The sequence below is a fragment of the Microchirus variegatus genome, assembly GCF_963457635.1.
Source record: "Microchirus variegatus genome assembly, chromosome: 17".
In the NCBI taxonomy this organism is placed as follows: domain Eukaryota; kingdom Metazoa; phylum Chordata; class Actinopteri; order Pleuronectiformes; family Soleidae; genus Microchirus; species Microchirus variegatus.
This window is the reverse complement of record NC_139818.1, coordinates 10500832-10522660: the sequence shown is the minus strand read 5'-3', so window position 1 is coordinate 10522660 and position 21829 is coordinate 10500832. Positions and strand designations below refer to the sequence as shown.

The window sequence follows — 21829 nt, the reverse complement described above, 5'->3', positions numbered from 1 at the left end:
ATACAAAGAGTTTCAGAATTTTCAGAATTCTACTGCTACACAAACCTGGTAGTTCAGCAGTTTGACACAATACATGTTTCTCATCCTCTCCTGCCCTTGCAGTGTCGCTGTATACACACAAATGCTCCCTCAGTCAAGTGTATTAAAATGACGTAGCATACAAATTATGTTACTTTGATTCTGTTTATGTAGACCAAATGGAGGCAGCATAATAACAAGAGCAGAAAATCACCAAAAGATACATGCTGTGTCTTTAAGAGAGGCCAATCAGATGGAGTTGTTTTTTCTTAGTGATCTAACATAACTTGAGCATGTGCTTGAAGAAGGTAAAGATTAAGTTCCCTGGATATTTTATCCAAGCACGACACTGCAATGATTAGTCTGAAAACTGCATGGTCAGAGCGTTTCAGCTCCGTATCAGCATTAATCTTTATCCAGTAACACAATTTTTTGGTGTTTTCCATTAAAAGTCACACAATTCATCAAAAGAGTTGCAAAATGAATAGAAAATATAGTCAAGATTAGATTTGATTTTTGATTTTTGTTCAAAATAATAATTTTGCCCTTCAAACTATGCTTTCGTCAAAGAACCAACCAGCGAAACCGTTTTCAGCTGTGCTGGTTTTCAAGGGTTTTCTAATCATCAAATAGCCTTCTAACATGATTAACACAATGTACCATTAGAACACTGGAGAGATGGTTGCTGGAAATGGGCCTCTATACACCTATGTACATATTCCATTAAAACCAGACGTTTGCAGCTAGAATAGTCATTTACCACATTCACAATGTATAGAGTGTATTTCTGATTAATTAGGGTTTGAGCACCAAGGTGCGTTGAACCCTAATGAAACTGAAGAAGTTATTCTGCTTCTTCCGCCCTGTAGACGTCTATATGAAAATATTCAATTTCAAAAAACAGCGTCCCCGGTTTCTGGAGATAACAATAAGTTTCACACTTTTCCATGCTGCTCTAACAGGAATTGTTGTATCCACCTAAAACTTGATATATGAGACCACAGACCCGAACATGTCTGCAAAATGTGACCTCCCAACAGGAAGTGGAAAGCACTAAACAGGAAGTAAAACTTTACTCTGCCTCCACAGCCCTACATGCGCAGGGACGGCGTTGATAATAACTAGCACCGTGGACAGCGAATTCATGGTGCTCGTGGGCGCACAACGACTTGCGCGCTTCAAGCTCGAACCCGTTAATACTGCTTGTGGTACTATTTTAATGTTATATTCATTGAAAAATGGTGCTTTTCCTTCAAAAATAAGGACATTTCTTAGTGACCCCAAACTTTTGAATGGTAATTGGATAGAGCAGATTATGTGCATTTTTAAAGGACAACAAATTAGTATTGACAGATCCTAAGTGATAGGAGCCAGAACAACACTTCTTCACCGCACTTCCTCCAAGCTTGGTTCATAGCCTTTGGGGAAATCTGGTGCCTGTGATGGGTGAAATTGACCAATCATCTTCTCTGTGAAGATGACAGAGAAGATGCACCAATTGGCTGTTCTATGAAACAAGGACACCATCCCAGCATTGGGAACAACTGCCTACGAGGCAAATCAACCTCAACAATATAGTGTATAAGAGAATCAGACAATAAATGCAATAAAACACGTGTCAATATGGGCAGAGTGTTTCATAAATGGAACTAAAAGAGAGCTGTGACCCAAACAACCTTGAGATGAGCCTTAAACAAGCAGATGACCCTGTCTAATGCAGCTTAATGTGTATGATTTGAGGAATAACTCATAACTCCTTTGCAAAGTCAACCATAACTACACCTTACTGTACAAAGTGTGTGTGTACATGTGTATTGCAGCAGCTTAAATCCAGAATTTACCTCATTCCCTCTTTCTTAAACTGTATCTAATCCCTTTTGGGCTTAAAAGGAGACATCATGCATTAAAAACAACATAAAGCCTTTCTGACTGGCACCTGGGATAAGGTTTCTTGAACAGAGATTCACACTTGCAGCAGCTTCAGAGTGCATGAGCCACTAATTATGCTGATGCTTCATCAAATATGCAGTGCTGTTTAAAAAAAAAAAAAAAAAAGAATCTGGATTATTTTTCTGTAATCCTTACAGTTGGTAAATTATTGTGAAGCAGTGCCACTGCAGCTTATTTGTAATATTCCCAAAAATGGCAAACTGTAGCTGCAACAGAAAAAGCAGAGAGGACAAACACGGCGAAAGGGAGAGTGGAGCATATTTTTAAAGATAGAATCTAAATGATGGATATAATTCACAATGAAGTTGGCACACAGACACACACACAAAAAAGCAGTTCCTCTCATTATTTATTTACACCCACAGCTTTGTGCTAAAACATCACCATCCACACTGTTTTCTTCTTCTTCTTCTTCTTCTTCTTCTTCTTCTTCTTCTTCTTCATGTCTGTGTCTAACACACACATATACTCTATGCACACACACACGCTGGCGCACCGGGGAGATGTGAAACATCTGTTTGGTGGCAGAGCACAGTTTCTGCAGTAATGAGCGTACTGGGTTATGGCGAGGTCTTGGATCTATGGCGCTCTTTTCCTGACTTGACTTGTTATAACCAGCCCCCCTGACTTGCTCTTTCTCTTTGTGCACAATCCTCCACGAACATGATCCATAGCTAATGTGAGGTGTATTTTTAGAAAGGCTGCTCCATGCTTCACAAGTAGCCACCATTCAGACAAAGTGAAAGCTGACCTGACGTGAGAAATCAAAGGTCTCGGCAAAACCTGAAGCCATTAAGAAATTATCTTTACAAGGACATGTCCTTCACAGGGGTATCATCAAATTAAAATAAAAACAACTATGAAAGGACACAAAACATCCACTAAAACACACATAACTATTAGAGAGAGTGTGTGAAAAGACACTGACAGCGCAGGCTGCTGTAGAACTGTCCATGGTGCTGAAAACAGGGAAAGAAACAGTGGAAAAGTTAAAGCAAAGTATTTTGGTGCTGAATGAGCAGGAGCATTCAGCCTAAGCGCATGAGCCACCTGATATAAAAAGCCTGTACGCTTCCTCCATTAACCTTGAATCTTGGTGATCCTCATCAGGTCGTGGAGTTATAATAAATCTTTTCAATATAAAACCTCACAGGTGAGTCATATTATTAGGATCAGAAATAGACCTTTTGTGTAAAGGTGCAAGAACACTAGAACAGGGGATGCTGATAATATTCCAATTTTTATTAAATCTACTGACATATGGTGCAGTATGTCGTCGAGCCTTAACCAAGACAGTCATATAAACTATTGGTGCATAATATTTTAATAAATTCATGGAAAGTCTATTGACCAAACTAGACACTCAGTGGCCCTCAGGCTCTTTTGTAATAATTATTTTTAGTTTGACAATGATGTTAAAAATCGAGTTTTATCTCGTAAACCTGTGCAAACCCTTCTGACACTGCGTCACCATATCTGGTTTCCCCGCAGGTATGGCCTTCTGGTGTCTGCTGGACATCGTGCCCATCAAGAACGAGAAGGGCGAAATGGTCCTCTTCCTCTTCTCGTTCAAGGACATCACAGACACGTATGGAAAAGGCCACCACAACAGCAAGAGAGAAGGTAGGATACAAGTCCACTTCAGAGAAACTCTTGTCGCTCCCTTAATTTGCTCGTGATTTACGAGTGTGCCATCATCTTGCCTACAGGTTTAATTTTCCCCTGCTCTCCCCTGTTCATCACTGCCACATTCTACCCAGCAGTTGTGTTTGGGCTGGTGTTCGTACGCTGAACTGAGACAATGTTTCCCAATTTGATTTCAGCTGCAATGTGTCTTCCAGTGGAACCTGGACACAAATATGAACCAGTACACGAGAAGATAATAAATTGTTGTTTTGTTTTAATATGATCCAACTGCAAATTATGTGCATATCTTGTTTTTGCGTCTTCTTACGCAACTAAAGTGAATTCTCAGCTACTTTTCATCAGTATCATCATACCTACTGTATTTATAGGGCTGGGTATTTATTACCAGATATCTATACCTGAACTTCATTACCGATTCCTTAACAATGTTTTCAATACCAACTTTATTGAATCTGTTTGAACAAAAAAAATGACATTACGCATTATGATAAGATTCTTCTTTTTCAGACAGCATTCTACATGGTTATTGGCTCACTGACGCTGATAATATTAATTCCTTTGGTAACGAAATATGATGTCAAATGACAACACAAGACTATATTAGTTGGCACACAGGGAGTTCGATACCCAGTTGATACCACAAAAGTCATGAAATTCAATACCCAGCTCTACCTCTATTTCTACATTTGTTGTGGGTATATATGGTCTTGAACAGTCTTGAATCTGCTGCCTGGTCGCTGTCTTGGTCTCTTTGTTACAAGCAACCTACCCCTCTACCTCTGTGTGAAAACTACATGACTGTAGGTAATATGTAAAAAAAAAACTACTAATGTGGGAGAAAATGACAGTGTTTCTCAAAGTGTGGTCTTTGTGCATCCAGGAAATAATTAGCATAGTTATAGAAATGATACCTTCAGGGACAGGACAACAGGTGAGGAAATATTCAGACTTTCATGAGTGCAGCTGAGAAAAGTGGTGACAGGCTGAAAGAATGGGGTTACTGCACAGATAATCTGTCAACCCTAAAGACGGTATAATGTCTGCTGCATCGGCGAGCACTCGCATCCAAAGTCGTGGAATGAGCGCTGCTGTGATTGCAGTTGTTTTGTGAAGTTGAGGACACTGCAATTGTGTTTGCGAGTTGGCTGCACTCCTGGATCAATCTGAAGTTTGATGGTTCTCTTGTAGTAAAGTTTTGCAGCCTGTGTTTGAGCTACACAGATATTTCAGAGTTAATGAGAGAGGAAGAACCCAAGTTGGGGGGTTTATTTCAGAGGATTTTTGTTGTTGATTTTTTTAAATGCATCTACAAGTACAACATGGCAATGCCTAATTTATCCAGTGATTAGGAGGGGGGCCTGGTCTCAGACAGTTTCACCGCCATATGAAACACAGTTAAGAATGCAGTTAAGCTGTGCGCGAGACAGTGTTGGTGTAAATATGAATGGTTGCATTTAATGAGACGGATGTTCTTTGTCTTGTCTGCTCCCACTGAATTTCTTGTGACACAACCTTGCATCATTCCAACATACACGTGCACTGATCTTAATGACTGTGTGACAGTTTCAGACGACAAGAAGTGCCGGAGGAAGAGCAGCTCTCACTTCAGCCAGGCCAGGAAGCGAGGACGCACCATGTTGTACCATTTCACCCACCAGTTCTCGAGGGGAGGCAAAGGAGAGGTCAACCTGGGAGGCGTGAGTACATTTACCATTCTCATTTACTCTTCCTTGATTGGCTGCTTGCTTCTGACAGTATTTTCATCTGTGCCCTAACACACACCCTCTGTACAGTCAGGGGTTGCTCAGACATGCACCACGCTCATTCTCTCGAGTTTGAATTATTTATGTTGATGTCGAAAAAGAAGATTTCCTTTAGGAAGTCAAAGAGAGGGAAATTTTGACCCAGATTCTCAGAGTGTCTCATCTCACTGGCTTTGCTATTTCTAGTCTCCTGAATAATTTCAGTCTTCGTCATTGTGCTTCTGTTGCAATTTATACATAGTTAGTTTGGTGGCTCTAAAGAGATAGTTTAGTGGGTTTTTTTTAAGTGTGGTTGTGTGAGACACAGCCTGAGATATGGTGGCCTGCTCTTACTGAAAACAGGAACAAAGAACGATTATTGTTGGCGTCTAAAGGCTCACCTAATGTAATCTATGCCAGCTTTAGTTCACTCACAAAAACTGCCATTACACAGCATTTTCTGAATGGAAACTAAAGCTTTTTTAACTGCTCCCTCAACCACACCAAAGTCCATAGAGAAAATTGTAATTTTAGCTCACAGGAACCAATGTGCTGCTGGTCTACTGCTGCCTTGTTCGTTAAGTCTGTGGCACTCGGGTACATCTGAACAAATGTTTTCAAAGATGAAAGTCACAAAATAACACATTTTAACTTACTGATGCACAACTCCTGTGTGCTGTAATGGTAAATCAGTCATTTTCTCTATGGACTTTGGCGTAGGGAGGTGAGCCGTTAACAAAGCAACACAATTGTCAGTCAGAAAAGGTGAGTTGAAAGTATGTTTTCACAAGCACGAGCCTTGTTCTCAGCATAGGGGGCACAACCACTTTCATTGAACCAATGGCAAAATGATTGCAGTGATTGCTGGGAGGTGATTGTCACGGGCAGTTACGTGTTATTGGTCTGGAAGCAACATCATCGCCTGTTTGAGACTATCTGTCCTAGTCATTAAGATATAGGTCATTATGTCACCAGCATTGTTGTTTTCTACACTTGAGGTAGCTGTACTGATGCTTCCAAAGTGTCTCATATTTAGGGCATGGACGACCTGTTGGATGAATGATAAACATGGATTTGAAATTTTTTTCCAGCCCTTTGCAGATAAGTGTGCCATGTTCCCTGTGCAGTCCCTGTATCATTCACCTGTCTCACAAGTGTGTTTGTGCTTTAAGTACCTGGAGAGGCTATTTGTTGTGGTGATCTATACCCAGCCAAAATCTATTCCACTGCCACTTGTTTTATTTTCTACACAACAAAGGCCTTTGTAGGTCTCGAATAACAAAGGCTGCACTTCAAGCAATGTTATTCATAGGAGGCAAGAGGTGCAGGGTTTTTTTGGAACACCGTTTTGAGATAATCCTACTCTCCCTCCCTGCAGACGATTAGTTACCAACTGGGTGTGTACTAAAAACGTGAGGCGCCCTGGAGCAAATTAAATTGAAAAATTATAGAACAAAACTCTTTTAAGACATGTAATTGATTGAGCATTTTAAAAATAATAATAATGATTCCTTAATAACTGCTTTCTGTTTTGGGAGATTCACTTAGCTGATTGTGCAACACCAGTGTCAATATGTTTCTAATACAAGAACATTTATTGGATGGGAATTTGAACTGTACTATACAAGGATGGGACAATGAATCGATATAATTGTGCATAATAAGATGATCATGGTGAATTTCCATATTTGTGACAATAATGAATGTGGGGAGTTGTCAGTATTTTACATGGGGAGTCTGCATCTTTCCAGTTATTCCAGGTACTCACAATTTATACTGATGTTGTTTAGAGCTGAAACCATTAATAGATTACTAAATTAATCGGCAACTATTTTGATAATCGATTAATCGGTTTGAAGCTTTTTTCATGATTAAAACAAGATTTCTGATTGTTTCAGTAAACTGTAAATTCTTGTTCAGATCAACTGTAAATTACCAGTTGATCAACTGAGTAGTTGACTGACCAACAGTAGTGAGGATTGATGAGTTGAAATAATACAAGTACTATTATAAAATAAAAAACAACAAGAAAATGAAAACAACTTTTGGGCTCAGTCCATTTCCTTGTCATGTTTTATAGACTAAAAATATTGAGCTCTATGATGGAGTAACATCATTATCACCAATGTTAAAATACGGTGGTGTAAATAGGTCGAGCAAAGTCAGCTGCAGACTTTTCATGGGAGGCAGATTTATTCCCAATAACATCATTTGCTCTCTCATCGTCCTCCTCTTACTCGCATATACTTCAGACACTGGTATAGCGAAATTAGATGAAGATTGAACGATAGATAAGATGACTAATTATAATCATTTAATTTATAAATATGATTGTGTTATTTGTTTCATTTTCTACACATTCCGGTCAAAATCCCTCACATACCATGGTATAAACAGTGGAACAGTATTTCAAATTTTTCTCCAAGAGTAAACTCTGGTGGAATGCGTACCACAATGTGTGACTAAATTATTAAAACATACAGGTTAATTGACAATGGTAATAATGGGCCCTTTGCACAATAGCTATTTTGACTCACTGAACCAGCATGCACCCTGTAACTGAGGAGGCTAAATGGAACTCTGCCATCAATCATTTGATTATTTACACCTGTGCTTTCCTACTGTGACTTGTCAAAATGCCTTCTTTACAGTGGAGCCATTGCATGTTGCAGCCCTAATTTACTTTATTTTTGCCCTTAAATCAAGCACAAACAGGACCACTATCTGTGACATGAACTTGTACACCGCTGAACTACTTCCTGTTAATGCCTCCAGCAGGTACCTTTCTGGGGAATCAGTATGTAGCTCCTCCCCACTGTCTGCTCAACCTCCTGCTGCCCTGCTTTACAACCCTACTTACAGATGGCTGTGCTCAGTGGCACCACGCGCGCTCACGCCTTACACGTACCTGTGCACATTCACCGACAACAACAAAAACATCGATGCATACACGAGGACAGACAGTGAGAGACTGACTTGCCCTCTCAGAAGGGGAACGAAGGAACATATGGCACGATGTCAACAAACTCAGAATTGGATGCACAGATTTTATTATTCAAATTTTATGCCAGCTCTCTCAGCGCAAGACTGATTTATTCAAAAACTGTTCTGCTTGCTCCAGAGAATGTAGGGATAAAAAAAAAAAAAGTAATCATAATATGTTTACAAACTGCTATCTGTCCCTACTTTTCCAATCACTCCTGTAGAAATTACACCTTTCTATGACCTTCACTTTACCCCTATTTTCTTTCAATATTATATTTTACACTGCAGGTAACAAAAAAAAAAGAAAAGTAGAACATGAATTGTATAACACTGCATGATCAACACCCACTGTGTAATCATGATGCTGCCTTACAGTGCTAATTATCCTGTAAGTGTGAATTCAGAAGCATATGACACAATTCTTTAAATACACCATTAAGCCTTTCATGCATAGTGGTCACTACAGGGGACAGCTATTCAATAGCTATTTTCTTGCATATATGTGGGTGTTGATGGTAGAATTGCACACGAGCCACCACATTGGACCTTTGTGCATCCCCGCCATACACACTGCCACCCACTGGCCAGGTGTGCAAGTGCAACAAAAAATTATCTAAACCAACATGCAGACAGAGGGAGCGACATAGCTAGACCAAGTAGCGCAGGAATATCCTGCCAATCCTTCTATAGTAGAAGAACCTTGCAGGGAAAAAAATTTTTTGGTAACATTGTCTTACAACTAAGGAGTAATATAATTGTAATTTTTTTTTAATTACTGACTTTAAAGGTGTTGGTTACTACACTGAAATTTAAAATACAGAGGTCTTTTAGGTTTCGTTTTTCTCCGCCATTTTAGCTCTGACGTAACTGGCAACCCGTGGTTGCTCGGCAGCTGAGACTCTACTGACTGCAACGATTGGTAGACGGCTGTAGGTGGCGCCACATGCCAGATTTTTTTTAATGCAAATAGTTTGGCTGTACTGTTGTTGTTGGTGAGTTCAGTATGTCATATAAACATGAATCCAGAGTCTCTGTGACATATTAGGAGGATTTCATGGCCAGTTGCTTTAGATTTATTGCATAATGCACCTTTAAGTTTGGAGGAAATTACGATTAACCATCTGTTCACTAAAGTGGACATCATGCATCACTGATTATATTCCAGCTGTAACGCTTACTATTACAATTAATGTATTTAGTCTTGGAAAAACTCAATTCGCTGTAACTGTTTCGTTAATAAATTAGTTAATATACGTTATTAACAGTAAGTGTGTTCATATTGTGTAGAGCTCAAGTGCAGTGCGTATTAGAAAAGACTACAAGATAGTGGAGCAAATACCATCTGAGTCAAGTGAGAGTAATGCAAGTGGCAGTGATGCTGAGAAAGAAAGACAAAAAGATGCTCAACATTCAAAGGCCATTTTCTGTGAAACTATACCATCAGCACATGGGTGTAATAGATGTCATGGATCAATGTATCGCCGAAAACAAACGGTGGTACATGCAAGTATTCTTCCACTTCTTGGATGTGACAATAATGTTAAATGCAATGGTGTAACAGCATTAAAAATGCATTTCATTCATCTTTGATATAATATATAATCTGATGAATCTGTTGGTCAATACAGATTTCTTCAACCACAAACACAAATCGCATGCTGTTCAGAATTTTTTTTCTTTGTATTAAAACACTTTGGATGAAAAATCCTGACTGAGGTTATCATGATCCATGAATGAAAGGGTTAAAAACATATTCACACATTCAGAACAAGACTGTGATATCATAGAACAGTTCAACAATATCGTGAAACTGTGTGTTTCGGGGTGAAAAGCAAAACTGTTGCAAAAGTTAAAAGCATTCCTGCTGACGACGGTGTTGTTTTTGTCGGTTGTCGGCAGCTTATTGGATTGTGTCTGGTGATGCTGACAGGGGTTGACTCTGGAGACCGTGCAGCTCTGTCACCTTTGTTCATCAGAAACCACGCAGTTGCTTGGGAATTAGACGCAAACCAATAACGGTGACAGTTGAGATAATGTTTGTGTTCGTAGTAACACCGGGAATCTCACGAGTCTTTAAATGACACAGAATTAGAGTATTATCCTCGTGAAGCCTGTGATTAAAACATTTTGTGCTTTTAAAAAATGTGACATAATTGGCATGATAATACGTAGTTCCACTATCACCACACATAACACAATAAAAACAACAAATACATAATTACATGAATTGGCTTTGCATCTACACGTCGTTGATGCACTGTGAGAAGTATGAAAATGGCATCTACATAATGCCTGGTTGGTGCTGAGGCCTTTATTGCACAGGGGGGACATTTTCTCTAATAACACCAGCATTATCCTGACATAATTCCTGACACCGCTGTGAGAAAATTATAGTCAGCCATGTTATTAGCATTTAGCTGTAAAGTTGTTATTTGTGAAAGGAAACTGAGACACAATAATGTTAATGTCCCTTTCTTTTCTCTCTCTCATCCTTTCCTCTGCCTTCAGTTTCCCCTTTTCTTTCTTTCTTTCTTTTTTTAAATAGCTTGAGCCGCTCCTCTATTTCTCTGCAGCCTTAACGCATTTTCTCTCGCTCTCCATCTGTCACTCTAACCGCATCTCATCCTCTGGGTTCTTCCCTCTGGATCCCGCTGTCTCTCCCCTTAATATCTGTCTCTCTCTCTCTCTCTCTGTCGCCCCCACCTCACCTCACCTCGCTTTTCCTTTTTCACTTTTAAATGATCTCTCCCTTTCCCTCAGGTCCTCTAGTGTAGGACAGATTTTCTGTTGCTGCTTTATTTTTTTAGACTTTAAAGTGCATATATGCTACATGGTAGTTTTTGCACATTAAAGGTACTGTGTCTAACATTTATTAGGGTATATTGGCTTGAATTGATATACAAGCCATATGTTTGTATAAGTGTATAATTACAAATTTTTTCTGCAAAAGATTAAATTAAAGGTGCATTATGTAATAAATCTAAAGCCACTGGCCATAAAATCCTCCTAAAATGTCACAGAGACTCAGGAATAATGTTCATATAACAAACTGAACTCACCAACAACAACAGTACAGCCAAATATTTGCATTAAAAAAATATTTTGCAGACTGCAAATCATGTTTTGGTATGTGGCGCCACCTACCGCTGTCTACCAATCATTGCAGTCAGTAGAGTCTCAGCTGCCAAGCAACCACGGGTTGCCAGTTACGTCAGAAAACGAACCCTAAAAGACCTCGGTATTTTGAATTTGAATGTAGTAACTGTTTTTGGCCACATTCTTACATATGGCACCTTTAAATTAAATAATCAATTTCACCTGGTTGCAACACAATACCAGTAATTTAATGTATGATCATTAAACTCTGCCAGAGTTCTATATAGAAGTTTCTGTTTTGTTTTATAATTATGGCATACATTTTCTAAAAGTTAAAGCATCACCAACACCTTTCTCACTTTTCTGACCGGGACTGTATTTTCCCGTCTTTTCCTTTTTCTGCCTGTCGCCCCCTCCATCTTCCTTTCGCTTGGTCCTCTCTGCCTGTTTGTTTCTGATCGTCCCTCCACAGTGAGCTAACAATGTGATCCTCTGCCTCCACATCCCAGCCAACTATATCGTGCTCTGACCAGATCTCTATTTGTAGCCGACCATGGAAAGGAGAAAAAGTATAGCTATGACTTTACTGGGAAACAAACATTGATCTTAAAATACTAGCACAGTCACAAAAGCTTCAAACAAGAAAGAACCGGGGGTGACGGGCCATTTCATGAAGTCATAACATGAAGAATATGATTTAAAACTGAATTTACACCCATCCCTACTTACTGTGTGTAACTTAGTGTCAGATCGCGAGGCTGCACTCTTTTAAAATGATGTATGGCCTAATTATTTCATCACCTCTTCAACAACATATTCTCCTGAAACCAATAGACGAGCACTTTGACTCAATTGATATTTGCTCCTGTTGTGCTGCAGTTTTGATGCCATCAGCCTGTGAGTGTATCAGCAGCGTCGTGTAACTAATGCGCGGCACGCTGACAAGAAGCTCAGATTTGATTTCTAAGTGCTCTATTACTCAGGGACGGATCACCGTTTCCTCGTTTCACTTTAACACACTTGTCAAGGGGCTATGAAAGAGAAAAATAGTGCAATCTAGATGCGTGTTAACATCTTACTTTCCTTCAGTCAATCCCTTTTTTTCTTTTATTTTGGCCTTTCTTGCACACACTTAGAACCACACTTTCAGACAGTGAATGTTCATCTTTATTCTCTAGCTGTAACTCAATTTTAGTGAGGAAGAATGTTGGATTTTATATAAAACAATCAATTCACTATTATCACACTTGTCTTGTGGTCATTTCACCAAAACCGTGTTCTCAGTGCTGCTCTAAGATAATCAATAGATATGAAATGTAAATTTATATGACAAAGGATCCTCTGAGAATGTAGATCGTAAGCTTGAGTGCTAATGGTTCCTGCTTGAGTTATGTGGTGAGCCATATGCATCTCCTTACCCATCAGGATCAGGCTTTTATCACTGCTATTAAAGCCCAAAGCATGCTGGGAGATGTAGTTGAAAATAATGAGGCCCTGGGCTACAGTGTAAGTTAATGAAGTGTGAAGACCAGCTGTGTCTGTGTGACATGTGTCCCTGCAGTGCTGGGCTTTCTTTTCTAATCATGGCGATGTGCTCGGCTGACCGCCGTAAGTGGCAAAGGTCGACTCGGCGCCTTGACCTCTGTGATGTAGTGCAAACCTTGAAAAAAAAGAGAAAAGAAAACATTCCATTTGCGGACACTGCAGGAACTTGCACAAAGAAAAGCGGCGACAACTGTTGATGACAGTCAGCAATGTACGCCATTAAAAAGTCACTTGATATGAGCAGCTAAATTCAGTTTTCGAACTTGCTTCACCGCCATTTTCTTCGGGGGGAAAAAATGCACCTCAATTTCGCTCAACTTTTATCTATAATTTATAATTTTTGAAAGAAATTTTTGAAAATGAATGGAAACTGCTGTTTCTCAAGTACAGGAGTACACAATTGCAATCATTGCAATTGGAACAGCAACATACTTCTTCTTCTGTTTCTTCTTAATGGAGGGTGGTGACACGCGCCTGAGCCTCACTATCGAGTGCCGATAAATGAATGTAAAATTATTTTCGTAAATTCATATATACAGTATATATATATATATATATATACTTTTAAAATCAAAATTACAGACAATAAAGCTATATTATATAAGACAATCACAACTTATATTTTAAATGTTTGTTTTCTTGAGCTGACGTATAAGAGAGTTGTGGGAGGTTGTTGATGAATGAAGATATGCATAATCTATTAAAACAAATTTTATAACAAACAAATAAAAAAAAACAAATGGATGCAAGGAGCGGATCATTCAACAGTACTGTGCTCTTAACATTTGAGACCCCCTGAAAGCCTCAAATGCAACATTTGAGGGGGGTCTAACCATGTTACAAAGTAATTGGAAAACATCTGGGGGTTTTTTCCTAAAGATTTTTGTAATTACCATTTTATATATTACATATAATTTTATTTGTAATTTTGGATTTGAATGTTTAAATTAATTGCTTCCCAAAGTGTGCTGTGGAAAAGGCCCGCACAACCCCACAACTGACAGGAAAGATAGCCAATACTGCAGGGTGGCACCTGGGATGGTGACACGGTATTGCGCAACAATTGGGAGATGGGACCCCCCCGATTATTAATGGGAATTTCTGTTTAAATGCTACATGTCTACGGGTGTTAAAAGTTAGTGTTTTGCAACACAAAAAAGTTTTACTTGTTGGCGTTCCACATGTACGCTAGTAGTACGCAAGTACAGAGAATTATGCACACTGAGAAACGCCCATTGTCCCTGTGTGACTTAGATGGCTTTTATGGCTGGAAATTCCCTCTACCCTTGATCTGTGGTCTGTGACCACTGCGCTAAGATCTGTGGCAATGGTGTTTGTCCTCAGAACTTCCAATTGCATTGTCTGTAGGAAATGTACATTCTCAGGGTGAGGATGTGGTCGGCACCTGTTAATGTCCACAACGATATACAATTGGTGACTTTTCTGTCACGCCACACAGAGGGCAAAGAAAGCAACATCAGTGAAATGACGTCCAGAATCCTACATGAGCCAAGTCCTCTAGTCAACATCAGGGTTGCAGTGCACCCCAATATGCATGGTGGGTGTGAGGGCCTCTTCTTTGCTGAGTGCAAGTTTAATTAGTTGAGAGTGCTGGGTCATTTCTGTTTTGTTCTGTTTTTTAGTCACTATTTCACTCTCTTTATCTCTTCCTCTTTCTCCTAGGACATTCCCTGATGTGTGAATGTAGTAGTTATTCCAGCTTTTTATGCCTTTTTATAATATTAAAGCGGACCTTGACCGGAAGTTCCAATTAACGCTGTTTTTTAGTGTGTATCTGCGTCATTACCTTGTTTAAGAAGCCCTGAAGGTTCTAAACAAACAGTTCAGCCACTGCTGAGAACGCTGTGAACGTGTTTTATTGTAATCTCGGGCTCAGAGAGATCTCTGAAAAAACCCGGTCCGGTTATGTAAACACCGGTTCTCCTGAACAGCAGATCTTCCTGCTCCGGGCACTAGTCCGGGTACATCCGGTTGCGTACTTTGGACCGCAGAAGAAGAATAACGTCCGTTGTGGAGGTGTTTCACGAGCGACAGTGTCTTCTGACTCTGGGTCTGAAATGTGACTAATTCATTCTAATTGTCACAATATACATGATAGTCAGTGATTGTGTATAGTTTTGATGGAGAGATTCTGTGCATGATCTCACAACAATAACTTTTTCTGTGACTCTGTGGTGTCTCTAACACCAAAGTTCAGGCAAGGATTCAGCATTCCCAACTATATTTTCTTGGTAAAAGAACAATTCCTGGTATTCCTATAGTCTTTTTTGTTGGACATAAATGGGTTGCTCTTTTTCTCAATTACTTTCATAGAGTTAATCCGTTCCCACCGAGTGAAGCAGGCAGATTCACAAATCATGCAGGGAAATCTTAGGTCATTAACTAGCCTCCACTCTGCCATCACCTGTGTGAAGTGGCTGCATTGTTTGTGGACGGATTGTTTTCCCTCTCACTACTGTCAGAGATAATAGCTTCTCCTCTTGTCTCCTAAACACGGTTAAGGCTATTATGTGCCAGGTGCACAAGCAGCCCTCGTTTGAAGAACCACAGAGCCATTATGTTCCAAATGGTCTCCCCCACCTCATCAGAAATAGCAATTTTTTTAACTCTCTCCAATTGGGTTTTCTTATCAAAAAATGAAATAAGTGGAATGAATAAGCAGTGGGTTTCCAAAACATAAAAGCAAAGGATGACCATTGTTATAATTCCCCTTGTTTCTTAATATTAGCACATCTACAACTGAGTTTAAAGGTACTGATATATTTTAGGTGGATGTAGTCATGTATGAAATTATAAGGCATCAATGGTGGTAATAAATTTCCTCTTCACTGACCATATAGTCATAACTCCATCATTTCATATTGTTACCACACAGCCATTTAAAAGGTCTATCACTGTCTGTAAAAAGGCTGTCAAGAATAAATAACCAGCAGGATTACCATATTTGTTCCACTTGAGTTGCCTCCCTATACTGAATCATCAGCGGTCATCCCACAAGAGAGCGTGTTGACATTTGCATTGTCTGTTCATGCAAAATCTTGGCACTGCAGTGTCCATCTGATGATCATTATTTTCCCAGCGCAGGTCCTCATCAGCATCTGGTCATCAAGTTATTCATTTAAACAGCTCCTCGAGTATTTATTAACTTGGCTTTGAAAATGAAGAGAGGCTGTTATTGCTGGACTTTAACTCCTAACATGCCAAATCCCTTTTCTATAGGTGTGTACATGTTCATACAGTATGTGCTCTCATTGTCTGTTCTCGTAGAAGGATGTTTAACATGTTGACACTTTGTCCCACTGTTCACGTACAGGGCATGATTGACAAACCCTCAATACCGGAGTACAAGGTGGCAGCGGTGCAGAAGTCACGCTTCATTCTGCTCCACTACAGTGTGTCCAAAGCCCTGTGGGACTGGCTCATCCTGCTGGCAACCTTCTACGTGGCCGTCACCGTGCCGTACAATGTCAGCTTCACGCCATACGATGACACGGTCACAGCTGCGCGCTCCACCATCGTGAGCGACATAGCGGTAGAAATGCTCTTCATCATAGGTGAGTGCTGACGGAGGTCACAGCAAAGACACAAAATCCTTGTTCTATGACTCAACATTATCACATCAAGACAAATAGATGTTAAAGCTGTAATGCATAACTTTTAAAGGGGACATATTATGCAAAATCAACTTTTTAATCATTTAAATCCTTATATTTGAGACTCTGGAGGCCCTATCAGTCAGCAAACATGACTCAATCATGTTTTTATGGTCCTCCTCAGTCTAAGTTCAAGAGATGAAACATGCAATGTTGACTTCCACACGCGAGAGTGCTAGAGAGGGCAACAGTATCCGAAAAACAGGAATTCCGCGAAATCCGCCACAGTGCAGCACAGAGTCCTACACAAACTTCCAGCCTCAGAGGATTTATCTATCCAGTGGATACATGTTATATATGACGGCAATGTGTCTGCTTGAGCCTGCAAAAGATCACTTTTCCAAATGCTAACTTAGCTAGCTCCCAGTAGCCTCTGTGGCTGATGTAATTTCCTGTCCCTTAAGTTTCGTTTTCCTTCCAGGGTGATTGAACTGCTGTGCTGCTTCATCCTTATTTTGACCAAAGCATGTCACAGACATGTTCATTAGGACACCAGGGAACTAGTTTAACTTGGAGAAATAGGATATAATATGACTCCTTTAAATATAAACGAACAGTTGTGAGTTCCGACAATGCTGGTTAAGACGATCATCTCAACATGACTCTTTCATGTTTCTCAACATAGCGGTGTTTAGATGATTTTTGGCTTCTCGCGTTTACATGAACGCGATCATCCATATTGAAAATCAAGCACTTCCCGAAGCAACTGGCTGACTACATGCCTGCATGAGCCAAACACAACTGCTGCTGTTTCTACACTATGCAGCTCCAAGTTTCCTGGACACATTCTGGAGGAGTAACACTGCATTTCAAGCAGAAGCGATTGCTCTATGACAGCAAGGGAAGCTCTGCTTCCTCTAAAATAAATAAAAGAAAACAATCAAATATGTTCTGTTGTATCAACATTTCATCACTAAAAGTTTACTTGAACTCGGTTAACGCAGGTCGTCGGACGCGATTTTCTTCGCCGCAGCAGCACTGCGCATTAAAACCAGTGGAAGCTCATGGTGATTGGATAAATGTGGCAATTTATCTATAAATATCTGTGCTTGAAATGAGCTTCCCCTGTTTCAAAGACCAGCAACTTGCCACTGATAACTTACCAAATAATAGAAAGAAAATGAATGTCTTACGCTGCAGAATACGTCGAGATAAACTGGAGCTTTTAAAATAACATTGGTGCTGTTGTCCCAGTCTGTCTCGACATAACATGAGTCACTTCCTGTGTGCATTGAGATCAAAACACCCCCATTCTGTAAAACACACAAATAGTTCATATGGAGCTGATTGGCTTGATCCACTTTGTGAGAACTCATTGGCATTTGTTTGAAAGTAGCTGGCATTTGTTTATATTTCATGCATGAGCCAATGTATTAACCAGAGCAAATCGCTGCTCCCACACTACCCATGTTCTCTTCTATTGATTTCCTGTGAGATATTAAATAAAACACTCGATCCTCTTGATTATATACTGATTTTCCTGTTCGCTGTTCCACCCTCTGACTACTCCGATCCCTGCTCTCTCTGCAAAACAAAAGGTGAACACGCCTCTGCAGTTTCAGCCCCAACACCCTGGAGCAATCTGCCGTCACCAATTAGATCAGTCGCTTTCAAAAACCCATCTTTGAAGGGAAGCCATTTTATAAATCTTCCTGTATTTAGTTTGTTAATTTGCTCTGTCCCCAATCAGAAACCCAATTAACTTTGTCTTAATTGTGTTGTGTTTTGTATTATATTTGGATTTTTTTTTTTGATTTTTTTTTTTTTTACTTTGTGTGGGCAAATCGTTTAATAACAGAATGTTGTTAAAGACGCACCGTACAAGTAATGGTTGATTTCTTACTAACCCATGGCAACAGGGGACAAGAGCAACCCCAGCATCCTTTTCCCACAAGGTTCCCCCTAGTTCCATGATACCTAGGTTTTTCAGTCCCTTCAGGATATCCTGGATCTCTCCAAGGGACAATCCTCTCAGTTCATAATCACTGCTAAATCTCCGTGGGGATGCACCCAGGGGATGAACGGAGGTGGTAGAAACTCAATGTCCTCCACTTAGTGTACTTAGTGAGCAGTGGTTTACAGTTACTCAACTCAGCAGAGGGGGGAGGACTCCACCAGCTATGCTTGGGAGATGCTAGGTTTTCTTTGGTCACCACTGAGACGTAGTTTTCATATTGCTACATATTTCCGATAACTCCTTTAAAGTCAAATTAAGGTTATTTTGGGAAGAATTTGCATTGTTGAGGAGGTGCCACTGATGGGGTTTTTGATGGTTTTTCCAGCTCTCATTTTCTCTCTACAGGGCTGTGTGCACTTTCTAAAAATTCATCATCTTTATCACCATCTTTCCTTGTCAAACTTTTCCTTACTTGACATTGGTTATTGAGCAATGAGCCAGCATCTCTGGAGACACTGACAGCTTGGATGACAGATGAGGGTTTTGTTATATCAAGCCTCCCACCCAGAGGTCTGCTTGCTGTGTGCTCGCTCCATTGTGACTCTGAGGTTAGATGGGTCTGTCTGGGAAATTCGCTGATATACACTGATGCCTTAACACTCTGACACATTCCAGCTGTTACACTCTTTGGCTTTAGCTCCCGTATCCTTTATTTAACCAGGAAGGAAAAGTCTCACCGAGATTGAAATCTCTTTTTCAAGAGACACCTGGCCAAGACGGCAGCATCAGTACGCTTAAACGTTGCATCATAACATCATAACCACCAAAGCACGAGCAAACGGGTCACTAATTAGATCTCAGATTGAGCATCTACATCCGTTAAGAGAACACTTTTCTCTGTACTTTAAAATTGATTTAAAATGAATTAAAATAAAAATCAGTTCACACATTTTCAAGTCCATGATGGGGCAGTTTATTTAAAAGTGTTAAGCATGTAAATTAATATGCTAACATAATTTATCTTTTTCTACCCTAACAAATTATGATTTTATAAGGTAAGGATGGTATGTGTAAATAATCTTCACATTTAACCTACACCATTTTGGTTTATACTAGGAGTTCTTTTGTCTTTGTATTTTTTTTCTCTTGAAAATGAGCCGAAATGAACAAATATCAAAACATCAGAACATATCAAATACGACTAAATTCGCTGCTCCACCCTCAATATTTCCTTGGTAGATAATATATACAAACAAGTACAGTTTGTATATATATATAGTATATATATTACATACAAGTGAATCATTGGGATTGAATCTGACCTTGTGACCTTACATCATTCTTCATAACAAACAATTTGATTTTCTGTCATTTGTAACACTTTACGAAATGTTAATAGTAGTGATAAATGTGTGGTTGTAAGTGGATATTACAATAAGACTATATTATTTCCAAAGTAATATCCAGGTAATGATTACTTTAGGCTACCATCAGTGTAATTTCCATTTACAACCATTACTATTACCATATTGTTATCTGTCATATAAAATCAGCCAAAAAGTACAAGCTAGTGACAGCCATTGTTTCTATGTACTGTATAGTGTGACTACATGCGGACGAATAACCTAAATGTTCGCAGACATTATCCTGAACTTCCGCACCACCTATGTGAGCCAGTCAGGCCAGGTCATGTATGATGCACGATCCATTTGCATTCACTACGCCACCACCTGGTTCTTCGTGGACCTGGTCGCTGCCCTGCCCTTTGACCTGCTGTATGCCTTCAACATCACAGTGGTGAGTCGCGCTGCACTCTGCGATTGCTAAAATAAGTGCATATTTGTATGGATAAGCGCATCCTATCTGTGTATGTGTAACATGTACAGTCCGTGTATTTGTAGCTAATAACATTGCAGACTTAAGGTGACTTCTCTCCTCTCTCCTTGTTTGTTTGTTTTTCTGCTCGTGGTCACTCCGTTCTCCACTGCAGACCTCCTTGGTCCACCTGCTGAAGACGGTGCGCCTCCTCCGCCTCCTTCGTCTGCTTCAGAAACTGGACCGCTACTCTCAGTACAGCGCCATGGTGCTGACCTTACTGATGTCTGTGTTCGCTCTGCTGGCACACTGGATGGCCTGCATCTGGTACATGATTGGACGCAAGGAGATAGAGACCAGTGACAGCTGGGACATCGGTGAGTCCTAACAGAAGTATGAAGGTCAGGTTTGTTGTTTCAATTTGTGATTTTTTTTTTTTCATAAAAAGAAAAAAAAAACAACAAATAAATAGCTTCAGACACGTCACACATTACCCAGGCAATTCAGTCACTCGCTCTCAGGCTGGAGATACAGATGGCTCATATTAATTATTTTATTTATTTATTCAATAGGGACACTTGAAACATTGACCTGGAAATATGATAGATTATAGCCATTGGATAATTTACATATGTAGTCCCTACTGGAATAAAATCAGACACTAACAACACAAAATTTGTGATGTATGGAGGTAAACCAGGAAGTATGGAACTTAAATTTCAAGCTGGTGACAAGGAGAGCCTCTTAAGTTAATCTCTGTGCCCACATCCATCAGCCTGATGATTGATCTAGCCATTGCTTGAGAGTGGCCTTCCTGATGCAAAAATAGAACTTTTAGGTCTGTCAAATACTGTGATCTTTGCCATTTTGAATGGAATGATGTAAACGAAAGTTGCTTTGATATATTAGCAAGCCTCCAATGAGTTAAACTCATGCAGCATGTAATGCCCAAGTGTGTCTTGAAAACCGGGCAAAATTTACCTTTCCCACAGCAGCCACTTTCAACACAAAATAATAGAATAAATACAGATATGAACGGTGTTATTAATATGGGTTTCTCCTATTGTTTATATATATATATATATACACACATATAAATGTGTGTGTATATATATATATATATATATATATATATATATATACACACATATAAATGTGTGTGTATATATGCGTTTATCTTCTAGTGTTTCCTTGGCTTAGTAAAAATCGATAACCTCTCTCCCAACTGATAAATATGGTTATTTAATGTGGTTAAATTGACTAATAGTTCCAGCCTTAATTTAATTAACATTTCCATTGTATGATCGAGTGCTGACTATCAAGACTTACGATGAATTCAGTTATCTTATACCACACAGACAAGATTCTTTCCAATACAATGAGTACACGTGTTTAGTCCCTACTCAGCGGTTATTAGGTTAAACTATAGGGATTTCCAGCCATACTCAGTGGTAAGATAG

General features: G+C 39.6%; 1 protein-coding gene across 1 annotated transcript in view; it reads left to right on the top strand.

Moving 5' to 3' along the window:
• Positions 1-21829, top strand: part of LOC310938950 (voltage-gated delayed rectifier potassium channel KCNH4-like) — a gene marked incomplete at both ends in the record, with an annotated part of 51574 nt that overhangs the window by 14122 nt on the left and 15623 nt on the right. The window contains 5 exons of the mRNA XM_083903604.1: positions 3460-3591; positions 5185-5312; positions 16318-16558; positions 20194-20351; positions 20545-20746. Of these exons, the coding sequence (XP_083759730.1) occupies positions 3460-3591; positions 5185-5312; positions 16318-16558; positions 20194-20351; positions 20545-20746 (861 nt within the window). The remainder of the gene's footprint in view (positions 1-3459; positions 3592-5184; positions 5313-16317; positions 16559-20193; positions 20352-20544; positions 20747-21829) is intronic.